The sequence below is a fragment of the Salmo salar genome, chromosome ssa17, assembly GCF_905237065.1.
Source record: "Salmo salar chromosome ssa17, Ssal_v3.1, whole genome shotgun sequence".
Taxonomy (NCBI): domain Eukaryota; kingdom Metazoa; phylum Chordata; class Actinopteri; order Salmoniformes; family Salmonidae; genus Salmo; species Salmo salar.
In genome coordinates, this window is record NC_059458.1 from 34210540 (window position 1) to 34223353 (window position 12814).

The 12814-nt window shown below is 45.5% G+C and overlaps 1 protein-coding gene across 1 annotated transcript in view; it reads right to left on the reverse strand.

Moving 5' to 3' along the window:
• Window positions 1-12814, reverse strand: part of LOC106593318 (propionyl-CoA carboxylase alpha chain, mitochondrial) — a 58677-nt gene that overhangs the window by 42598 nt on the left and 3265 nt on the right. The window contains exons 3-6 of the mRNA XM_045699540.1: window positions 12145-12192; window positions 11840-11908; window positions 7259-7372; window positions 7094-7147 (exon numbers count right to left, since the gene is read on the reverse strand). Of these exons, the coding sequence (XP_045555496.1) occupies window positions 7094-7147; window positions 7259-7372; window positions 11840-11908; window positions 12145-12192 (285 nt within the window). The remainder of the gene's footprint in view (window positions 1-7093; window positions 7148-7258; window positions 7373-11839; window positions 11909-12144; window positions 12193-12814) is intronic.

The window sequence follows — 12814 nt, forward strand, 5'->3', positions numbered from 1 at the left end:
TGGAGACCACTCTTGGAAACTTTCAACACTCTAGAACTTGTTTTATACCCTTCCACAGATAGAATTGTGATGAGGCATATATCTTGGAGCTCTACGGACAGTTCCCTGGACTTCAGGGTATAGTTCCTGCTCTTACATGCACTGTCAACTGTGGGACCATATATAGACAGGTGTGCTTATTTCTAAATCATGTTCAAACTGGTGAAAACAGGTGGACTCCAGTCAAGTTGTAGTGACATCAAGGATGATCAAAGGAAATTGGATGCACCTGAGCTCAATTTGGAATGTCATAGCAAAGGGGTGTGAATACTTATGTCAATGAATATCTGCATTTAATTTTCAATATATTTGCAAAAATGTCTAAAAACATGTTTTCACTGTCATTATGGGGTATTGTGATGTCATTATGGGGTATTGTGTGCAGATGATCCATTTTGAATTCAGGCTGTAACAACAAAATGTGGAATAAGTCAAGGGGTATGAATACTTTCTGAAGGCACTGATACAACTCCATCTTTCTAAACTATTTGGCAGACAATGACAAACACACAAGCTATCCATCTTTTAGATGGTAATGACAAAGAAACACCCAACCAATCATCCTTTAGACGAGGACACACAATGACAAACACACAACCTATTTTTATTTATTATGAATCCTTATTAGCTGCTGCCAAGGGGTTCTGTGGTCAAGCAAAATTAAGGCAACATTTTCAAAACATTACAATACATTCACAACACACTGTGTGCCCTCAGGCCCCTACTCCACCACTACCCCATATCTACAGTACTAAATCCATTTGTGTGTGTGTGTGTATGTTCTCATGTGTGTGTGCATATGTCTGTGCCTATGTTTGTGTTGCTTCACAGTTCCGCTGTCCCATAAGGTGTATTTTTATTTGGTTTTTAAATATAATTTTACTGCTTGCATCAGTTACTTGATGTGGAATAGAGTTCCATGTAGTCATGGCTCTATGTAGTACTGTGCACCTCCCATAGTCTGGACTTGAGGACTGTGAATAGTGGCATGTCTTATGGGGCATGCATGGGTGTCCGAGCTGTGTGCCAGTAGTTTAGACAGACAGCTCGGTGTATTCAGCATGTCAATACCGCTCAAATACAAGCAGTGATGAAGTCAATCTCTCCTCCACTTTGAGCCAGAAGAGATTGACATGCATATTATTAACATTAGCTCTCTGTGTACATCCAAGGGCCAGCCGTGCTGCCGTTCTGAGCCAATTTCAATTTTCCTAATTCCTTTTTTGTGGCACCTGACCACACGACTGAACAGTAGTCAAGTTGCGGCAAAACTAGGGCCTGTAGGACCTGCCTTGTTGACAGTGTTGTTATGAAGGCAGAGCATCACTTTATTATGGACAGACTTCTCCCCATCTTAGTTAGTACTGTATCAATATGTTTTGACCATGACAGTTTACAATCTAGGGTTACTCCAAGCAGTTTAGTCATCTCAACTTGTTCAATTTCAACTTTATTTATTACAAGATTTAGTTGAGATTTAGGGTTTAGTGAATGTTTTGTCCCAAATACAATGCTTTAAGTTTTAGAAACATTTCGGGCTAACTTATTCCTTGCCACCCACTCTGAAACTAACTGTAGCTCTTTGTTAAGTGTTGCAGTCATTTCAGTCGCTGTAGTAGCTGACGTGTATAGTGTTGAGTCATCCGCATACATAGAAACTCTGGCTTTACTCAAAGTAAGTGGCATGTCGTTAGTAAAAATGTTAAAAAGCAAGGGGCATAAACAGCTTCCCTGGGGAATTCCTGATTCCATTTGGATTATGTTTGAGAGGCTTCCATTAAAGAACACCCTCTGTGTTCTGTTAGACAAGTAACTCTTTATCCACATTATAGCAGGGGGTGTAAAGTCATAACACACATGTTTTTCCAGCAGCAGACTACAATCGATAATGTCAAAAGCTGCAGTGAAGTCTAACAAGACAGCCCCCACAATCATTTTATCACAAATTTCTCTCAGTCAATCATCAGTCATTTGTGTAAGTGCTGTGCTTGTTTAGTGTCCTTCCCTATAAGCGTGCTGAAAATCTGTTGTCAATTTGTTTACCGTGAAATAGCATTATATCTGGTCAAACAATTTTTCCCAGAAGTTTACTAAGGGTTGGTAACAGGCTGATTGTTCGGCTATTTAAGCCTGTAAAGGGGGTTTTACTATTCTTGGGTAGCGGAATGACTTTAGCTTCCCTCCAGGCCTGAGGGCACACACTTTCTAGTAGGCTTAAATTGAAGATGTGACAAATAGGAGTGGCAATATCGTCTGCTATTACCCTCAGTAATTTTCCATCCAGATTGTCAGACCCCGGTGGGACACACAATTTGTCAGACCCCACAATAATTTTCACCTCCTCCACACCGACTTTACGGAATTCAAAAGTACATTTGTCTTTCATAATTTGGTCACATATACTTAGATGTGTAGTGTCAGCCAGTGTTGCTGGCATGTCATCCCTAAGGTTGCTTATCTTGTCAATGAAAACGTCCTTAAAGTAGTTTGCAATATCAGTGGGCTTTGTGATGAGTGAGCCATCGGATTCAATGAACGATGGAGCCGAGTTGGCTTTTTTCCCCAAAATGTAATTTAAGGTGCTCCAAAGCTTTTTACTATCATTCATCTTTGTTTCATAGTGTAGTTTCTTTTAATTTAGTTTAGTCACGTGATTTCTTAATTTGCAGTACGTTTCTCAATCAGTTGGGCTGATTGGGAAACGTTATTCTTGAGTGGGCAGCTTGATGATCGCCAATCAATATTTAAAGTCACCCAGAAAATATACTTCTCTGTTGATATCACATACATTATCAAGCATTTCACACATATTATCCAGATACTGACTGTTAGCACTTGGTGGTCTATAGCGGCTTCCCACCAGAATGGGCTTTAGGTGAGGCAGATGAACCTGTAGCCATATTACCTCAATAGTATATAACATTAGATTGTCTCTAAGCTTTACAGGAATGTGGTTCTGAATATAGACCGCAACACCGCCTCCGTTGGCATTTCTATCTTTTCGGTAGATGTTATAACCATGTATTGCTACCACTGTATCAAAAGGTATTATCTAAGTAGAGTTTCAAAGATAGTCAGAATAGAAAATGTTACAATCAAGTTATTGACTTCATGGACCTTGTTTCTTAGGCTATATATGTTAATATGGGCTATTTTGTGGCACTTTCCTGGGTTGCTTGATTGTTTTTAACGCTTTCCTGGGAAGTTTGTCAGAAGTAGACTTACTCATGTTATTTACATTGGAGCTGATTGTGCAGGGTGAGATGCACAAAGTGGTCTTCCTACTAGGACACCGCCTCACTGCTAACAGTGTAACTCTGGTTTATAGTCTTATGATTACTGCTTACAATAGCTGTAGGATTAACAGAAGTATTCGGTGTAATTAGGGGTACATAAATTAAATGACTAACATTGTGTTTGCCAATGCCCCTTGGATCATGTACATTTGATGCAGCATTATGACGACTCATTGTCACAATGGTAGGGATTAACTGAGCTGGTCTTGGATCATGTACATTTGATGCAGCATTATGACGGCTCATTGTAACAATGGTAGGGATTAACTGAGCTGGTCTTGGATCATTTACCAGTCATTGTTTCAACGCAGCCTTGAAATGCTTGGACAGAGTCCAGGAGACAAGATGATTTGGATGGACTCCGTCATTCCTGTAGAGTATCTTCTGTTTCCAGAAGGTGTCAAAGTTATCAATAAAAGTGACTCCAGCAGAGCTACAGTAGTCTTTTAGCCAGATGTGTAATGCCAGCAGTCTGCTGAATCTTTCACACCTGCAGCCCAACGATGGTACTGGACCTGAAATGATTGGCCGTTTTTTTGGAATCTTAATGCTAAAATCAGTTCTTTAAAATAAATGTTCAAATGTTCCAAGCTAGCCCTCCTGAAGTCGTTTGACCCCACATGAACTACGACAGCATCAGCTCCCGGCATCTGTGGTAGAACAGTCAGAAGCAGCCTTGTTATGTCCTGTACTCCTGCTCCTGGGTAACACAGGGTTTTTGCCTTGGGAACCGAGATGTTTCCCACCATAGTGCTGCCTATGGTGACAGCAGGTGATGTTGAATGGGCCGGTCTCTCAGGCAGCCTCAGGGTCTGTTGAGGGTGGGAGCTCCGAGGATCTGAAGCTGAGATAGGAGCCACCGGAGAGGGAGACAGGACCGAGGACAAAGGCGCAGGTACCTCTGGATCCGATCTTGAATGGGAAGCCCCCAAGGAAGAAGGCGCCGGAACCTCTGGATCCAGGGCGGCAAAGCTGTTTCTGGTCTGTGTCAGTTCTGGGCTCAACATCTCCATGGAGACCCCCGTTGCCAGAGGACGCCTTCTTTGAATTCCACGGCGAGTGATGTACCTCCGTGGCTGGTTGGTTGGGTCGAGAACTCCGTTCTCCAGGGAAGAGGGAGACCCCTTCGGGGATGGAACCCTGCCGAGCACCGGCCTGTCGGCTGTGGAGAGCCTACACGGCAGCGAAACTTCCACTAGAACAAAGCAGCGTCCGGCTAATGGGGTGGAAGAAAATGAAAAAGTAGGCGGGCGTGGGTTCCCCAGTAGCTTGTGTAGGTTTGCTACTTGCTTGCTAAGAGTAGCTACTTTGCTCCTGTAGTCTTCAGCAAACAAGCAGTTGCTACATTGAAAGTCAGCGCGGTCCACATTGTCCCGGAACAAAGCAAAGTAAACACAGCTCCTGCAGCGCTGGAAACATTCAAAAGCGGCCAGCTAGGCTAACTGGGCTTTCTGTCTTGAGACCGATAGCAGCGCTGGAAACATTCAAAAGCGGCCAGCTAGGCTAACTGGGCTTTCTGTCTTGAGACCGATAGCAGCGCTGGAAACATTCAAAAGCGGCCAGCTAGGCTAACTGGGCTTTCTGTCTTGAGACCGATAGCAGCGCTGGAAACATTCAATAGCGGCCAGCAAGGCTAGCTGGGCTTTCTGTCTTGAGACCGATAGCAGCGCTGGAAACATTCAAAAGCGGCCAGCAAGGCTAACTGGGCTTTCTGTCTTGAGACCGATAGCAGCGCTGGAAACATTCAAAAGCGGCCAGCTAGGCTAGCTGGGCTTTCTGTCTTGAGACCGATAGCAGCGCTGGAAACATTCAATAGCGGCCAGCAAGGCTAGCTGGGCTTTCTGTCTTGAGACCGATAGCAGCGCTGGAAACATTCAATAGCGGCCAGCAAGGCTAGCTGGGCTTTCTGTCTTGAGACCGATAGCAGCGCTGGAAACATTCAATAGCGGCCAGCAAGGCTAGCTGGGCTTTCTGTCTTGAGACCGATAGCAGCGCTCACAGCAACTTAGCCCAACGGAGCCGCAGGATCCAAAATAAAAAAGTATATATAAAAAGAAAAAAAAAAATAGGTTTTTAGTTCAGGTTTCAGCGTTCAACAACAACAAACATCTGTCCTGTAGACGAGGACAAAGAAAAACACACAACCTATCATCCTCTAAATCAGTGTTTCCCCAACTCAGTCCTGGGGCCCCTCCCCCAGGTGCATGTTTTGGTTTGTAACGCTGATTCCAATAACCAAGTCATCATCAAGCTTTGATTATTACCAAACATAGACCTGGGGTGGGCAGGACCGAGCTGCTCTAAATGTAGACACACAATGACAAACATCTATCCTCCCTCCCTCCTCTGGTACCATCTCACTATTTAAATCACAATCAACCTGGCTAAGCCTTTTCAGAACTCCCTCATCCTCTCACGTCCAAACGGCTGTTCTTAACACACTAGTGAGCAGAGCACCACACGCCATTCTGCCAGGCGCAAACAAATGAGTCTCCACCAATAAGAGGTGTAATCGGACCCCTGAGTTTAGTGGGTGCATGTGTCCTAGAGTGCTCAACACAAGTGTGAAATGCTTGTGTTCATCTGCAGAGTCCAAAAATAATTAGACATTTATTTTGAAATGGGAGGGATCCACCGACGCATTGAGGGACAATACATTATACTATACTCCATCCATCCCCCGTATCCCTTCAGCTCTATTCAGCCTGAGGTTCTTTCTCATGCTAACAGAACCTTTACCCTAATCTCCCCCCCCCCAGCTTTACCCCGAGCCCAGAGGCATACGGACCTTGCCCCCCCCCATCGCCCCCAGAGCGTTTTGCAATGCGTAAATCTGGCACTAACTCTTCACCCACTGTTACAGGAGGGGGAGGCCCATTGAGTTGCTAATGTAATGACATCTCCATTTCCACAGCAGGCTCCCATAAGGCAGTGGACAGCCTAGTGGACGGCCTAGTGGACGGCCCACTCACATACAGAGCAAGAGCCTTGTTCCAGGGCAACACATGAGGAATGGGGGATACTGGGCATTGGGGTTGATTCAAATCATGGGAGTGGGTACGAAATGTTTTAGTTCCAATGAAGGAAAATATGCCATTTAGCTGTGGGATTAGCTTGAATGTACTATGGCCCACCGTCGGGTGGTGCCACCGTCGGGTGCCACCGTCGGGTGCCTTGCATGATACGGCACAACGGACAGGAAGAAGGGCTACACCTAGTAAGTTGTTCAACTGAATGCATTCAATGGGAGGGAGAGATGTCTGGGTTTTTGTAGGACATTGAATGATGGCGGGAGAGGTACTTGGTTAACCATGAGGTAAATATGTGGGTTATTTTCCTGTGGAACTAGGTGAGTTTTAGATTTGCCGTACTAACACAGCCTTGCATAACGGCATGGTTCAATGTGTGTCATCAGCTAAACTTCACAGGGGACTTTAATTTATTTCACCTTTATTTACGTTGTCAAGTCTTGTGTCTGTCTGCAGGACGATGGGGCCATGTAATGTGGAGGTATAACTGCCAAAACATTTTTCTTTAAGTAAATTACTTTAAATAATTTGAAAGATGTTACATGTTCTTATCATGAAGTGAGCCTTTTGGCGTCTGTGTGTTAAGTTTTCATATCAGGTTTTGACCCGGAGAATCACACCCTTAATAAAATTAACTTCCAGGGGTCCTGAAGCTGTTGATAAGGGAAACAGAGGGTATATAGAGAGGTGTGTGTGTTCCCAACAGTTGGAAATCCCAGCACTACTCACCAGTCTCTTGGCAAACTCTTTATTTTCAGACAGAAAGCCGTAGCCTGGATGCACCTTCAGAGACAGAAGAGAAAAGAAAGGTTTTAAAACACATCAGCAAACACAACCGTGTGTGTGTGTTCAAATGTTGATGTGTGTGTTATGTGTGTGTGTGGTAAATCTCACGGCCTGGGATCCAGTCTTCCTGATGGCGCCCATGATGGCGTCCATGTTGAGGTAGCTCTTGTTGGTGGGGGCGGGGCCTACACACACTGCCTCGTCAGCCATCTTCACATGGACCTGAGGTGGCACAGAGAGAAACAAGTATTTATTCAACTTCACATGGACCTGAGGTGGTACAGAGAGAAACAAGTATTTATTCATCTTCACATGGACCTGAGGTGGCACAGAGAGAAACAAGTATTTATTCATCTTCACATGGACCTGAGGTGGCACAGAGAGAAACAAGTATTTATTCAACTTCACATGGACCTGAGGTGGCACAGAGAGAAACAAGTATTTATTCATCTTCACATGGACCTGAGGTGGCACAGAGAGAAACAAGTATTTATTCATCTTCACATGGACCTGAGGTGGTACAGAGAGAAACAAGTATTTATTCATCTTCACATGGACCTGAGGTGGCACAGAGAGAAACAAGTATTTATTCATCTTCACATGGACCTGAGGTGGTACAGAGAGAAACAAGTATTTATTCATCTTCACATGGACCTGAGGTGGCACAGAGAGAAACAAGTATTTATTCATCTTCACATGGACCTGAGGTGGCACAGAGAGAAACAAGTATTTATTCATCTTCACATGGACCTGAGGTGGTACAGAGAGAAACAAGTATTTATTCATCTTCACATGGACCTGAGGTGGCACAGAGAGAAACAAGTATTTATTCATCTTCACATGGACCTGAGGTGGCACAGAGAGAAACAAGTATTTATTCATCTTCAAATGGACCTGAGGTGGCACAGAGAGAAACAAGTATTTATTCATCTTCACATGGACCTGAGGTGGCACAGAGAGAAACAAGTATTTATTCATCTTCACATGGACCTGAGGTGGTACAGAGAGAAACAAGTATTTATTCATCTTCACATGGACCTGAGGTGGTACAGAGAGAAACAAGTATTTATTCATCTTCACATGGACCTGAGGTGGTACAGAGAGAAACAAGTATTTATTCATCTTCACATGGACCTGAGGTGGTACAGAGAGAAACAAGTATTTATTCATCTTCACATGGACCTGAGGTGGTACAGAGAGAAACAAGTATTTATTCATCTTCACATGGACCTGAGGTGGTACAGAGAGAAACAAGTATTTATTCATCTTCACATGGACCTGAGGTGGTACAGAGAGAAACAAGTATTTATTCATCTTCACATGGACCTGAGGTGGTACAGAGAGAAACAAGTATTTATTCAAATGGGGCAAGCCTCAATCATATGGTACACACGCAGCTCACTGCCGCAGACACACACCGGCTCTGCTACAGACACACACCGGCGCTGCCACAGACACCGGCGGGCGCTACAGACACCGGCGGGCGCTACAGACACCGGCGGGCGCTACAGACACCGGCGGGCGCTACAGACACCGGCGGGCGCTACAGACACCGGCGGGCGCTACAGACACCGGCGCTACCACAGACAGAACGGGATCTTAATCACTGATTTTTTTTGGCAGGACCCAACGTATCACACCAAATGGATGACGTTTTGGATCGAGCGCTACTTTCAAAACCACTGGCTAAAATTATAGAAAATCTATGTAGCATCATTTTAAATAACTAAATATTCAAGAGGACAAGCTAGCCAAAGCATCAACTGTGGTCCATTCATCTGACAGATATTTTCTGTTAAATTAAACAGGTTGTAAAACAAGGAAGAAATGATTCATTGGGTGAGAGTGGTATTTTGAAAACACAACATCAAGGCCAGGCAGCCATATCATCTTCTAAATCTCACACCAGCCCCCGTCCCCGTCCCTGTCCCCCCCCCCATGGAGCCAGACCCTCAGCAGATTGAGTGACAGACACTGTCACCACCAGGACACATTCCACGGGATTAACATCAACATCTGGATCAACAAGGTGGCAGAAGGAGTGTGTGTGTGTGTGTGTATATCGGGGGGTGGGAAGGGGGTTATAGGCCAGTTGGTTCCCTGCGTCTCTTAACAAAGAAGTGCTAAGGGAGGCATCATGTCTGCTCCACAGCTAAACACCACAGCTAAACACCACTTCACAACCTGTCCAACACATCCACAGGTCAATGGGACTTCACTATTACCTGCTCCATCTTACAGGCCGTCCTTCAGTCCTTACATTGACATACATCTGGTCCATCTTACAGGCCGTCCTTCAGTCCTTACATTGACATACATCTGGTCCATCTTACAGGCCGTCCTTCAGTCCTTACATTGACATACATCTGCTCCATCTTACAGGCCGTCCTTCAGTCCTTACATTGACATACATCTGGTCCATCTTACAGGCCGTCCATCAGTCCTTACATTGACATACATCTGGTCCATCTTACAGGCCGTCCTTCAGTCCTTACATTGACATACATCTGGTCCATCTTACAGGCCGTCCTTCGTCCCTTACATTGACATACATCTGGTCCATCTTACAGGCCGTTCTTCAGTCCTTACATTGACATACATCTGCTCCATCTTACAGGCCGTTCTTCAGTCCTTACATTGACATACATCTGGTCCATCTTACAGGCCGTCCTTCGTCCCTTACATTGACATACATCTGCTCCATCTTACAGGCCGTCCTTCAGTCCTTACATTGACATACATCTGGTCCATCTTACAGGCCGTCCTTCAGTCCTTACATTGACATACATCTGGTCCATCTTACAGGCCGTCCTTCGTCCCTTACATTGACATACATCTGGTCCATCTTACAGGCCGTTCTTCAGTCCTTACATTGACATACATCTGCTCCATCTTACAGGCCGTTCTTCAGTCCTTACATTGACATACATCTGGTCCATCTTACAGGCCGTCCTTCGTCCCTTACATTGACATACATCTGCTCCATCTTACAGGCCGTCCTTCAGTCCTTACATTGACATACATCTGGTCCATCTTACAGGCCGTCCTTCAGTCCTTACATTGACATACATCTGCTCCATCTTACAGGCCGTCCTTCAGTCCTTACATTGACATACATCTGCTCCATCTTACAGGCCGTCCTTCGTCCCTTACATTGACATACATCTGGTCCATCTTACGGGCCGTTCTTCAGTCCTTACATTGACATACATCTGGTCCATTGACATACAACAATATTAACATACACCGTAGAGACTCCAGAGCACATTTTGGTGGGTACTCAACAGTCCCCCATCTACCCCCTGTGTCCTGGTCAATGTTATGGTGGGTACTAAACAGTCCCCCATCTACCCCGGTGTCCTGGTCAACGTTTTGGTGGGTACTCAACAGTCCCCCATCTACCCCCTGTGTCCTGGTCAACGTTAACGTTTTGGTGGGTACTCAACAGTCCCCCATTGACCCCCTGTGTCCTGGTCAACGTTTTGGTGGGTACTCAACAGTCCCCCATCGACCCCCTGTGTCCTGGTCAATGTTATGGTGGGTACTAAACAGTCCCCCATCGACCCCCTGTGTCCTGGTCAACGTTTTGGTGGGTACTCAACAGTCCCCCATCGACCCCCTGTGTCCTGGTCAACGTTTTGGTGGGTACTCAACAGTCCCCCATCGACCCCCTGTGTCCTGGTCAACGTTTTGGTGGGTACTCAACAGTCCCCCATCGACCCCGTGTCCTGGTCAACGTTTTGGTGGGTACTCAACAGTCCCCCATCGACCCCCTGTGTCCTGGTCAACGTTTTGGTGGGTACTAAACAGTCCCCCATCGACCCCCCGTGTCCTGGTCAACGTTTTGGTGGGTACTCAACAGTCCCCCATCGACCCCCTGTGTCCTGGTCAACGTTTTGGTGGGTACTCAACAGTCCCCCATCGACCCCCTGTGTCCTGGTCAACGTTTTGGTGGGTACTCAACAGTCCCCCATCGACCCCCTGTGTCCTGGTCAACGTTAACGTTTTGGAATGTTAGTCACCTTGGCAACTAGAGAAGCCCAATAAACAATCATGTCTACCCACCCATCTGGCCAATAGAGGAGCATCTCCTACACACCAACTCTACAGACCAGACAGACTGGCATCAACATCCCCTACTCACACCAACTCTACAGACCAGACAGACTGGGATCAACATCCCCTACTCACACCAACTCTACAGACCAGACAGACTGGTATCAACATCCCCTACTCACACCAACTCTACAGACCAGACAGACTGGTATCAACATCCCCTACTCACACCAACTCTACAGACCAGACAGACTGGTATCAACATCCCCTACTCACACCAACTCTACAGACCAGACAGACTGGTATCAACATCCCCTACTCACACCAACTCTACAGACCAGACAGACTGGTATCAACATCCCCTACTCACACCAACTCTACAGACCAGACAGACTGGGATCAACATCCCCTACTCACACCAACTCTACAGACCAGACAGACTGGCATCAACATCCCCTACTCACACCAACTCTACAGACCAGACAGACTGGGATCAACATCCCCTACTCACACCAACTCTACAGACCAGACAGACTGGCATCAACATCCCCTACTCACACCAACTCTACAGACCAGACAGACTGGTATCAACATCCCCTACTCACACCAACTCTACAGACCAGACAGACTTACCGCGCTGGCATCGACATCACTGTGCACCGCCACTGTTTTGATTCCCATCTTCTTACATGTTTTCATCACCTGCCAGAGGCAAAGACGACGTGTTATCAACTTTTATTCAATACATCAATAATAATTGTCTCTAATGTTTACTAGGTGCTATAGAGCTGCTATAGAGCTGCTAGAGAGCTGCTAGAGAGCTGCTATAGGCGCAGTAGAAAGATGTGACACGGTATAGCTCAGGAGGGCTTTCATCCTGTCTCTGGCTTTTAACCTGAGAACCAGTGATGCTTAGTTAACATAGCACACAGTCTTACCCTGCAGGCGATCTCTCCTCTGTTTGCAATAAGGATCTTATCAAAGGTCTAGTAGGGTGAAAGGGAAGAAAGACATTAGTTTGAGAACTCGTTGTCACAACAAATCATTTGCTCCTGTGTGTGTGTGTGTGTGTGTGTGTGTGTGTGTGTGTGTGTGTGTGTGTGCCAGTAAAGACGTAGAAACCCAGTAAGTGAAAGCGTCTGGTTCTGTCAGTCTTTCCATTCCTCTGGTCTGAACACCTTATTAAATGGAGTGTCTTTCCTCTGTCCCCTCTTACCCCCCTACTCACAGCTCAACCCCCTGCCAGTCCTACTGCTAAACACTATGGCCAGAGGCAAGGTTGGCATGGCGGTTTGAAGATCAAAGAACAAAGCTAGGAGGATGTGACATGTTTATATTGGGGACGGAGGGAAATGAAGGTTTCCCCTTGTAACATTTAGAGAGAGAAAAGATAATACTCTGCAAGCAACAAATAAAATACATTCTGTTACTCAGGTTCATGTTGACAAACCTCCGCAAGTCATGACAAAGTACTGTTTTTAAATCAGAGGTCTGTCAACACAAAGTACTGTTTTTAAATCAGAGGTCTGTCAACACAAAGTACTGTTTTTAAATCAGAGGTCTGTCAACACAAAGTACTGTTTTTAAATCAGAGGTCTGTCAACACAA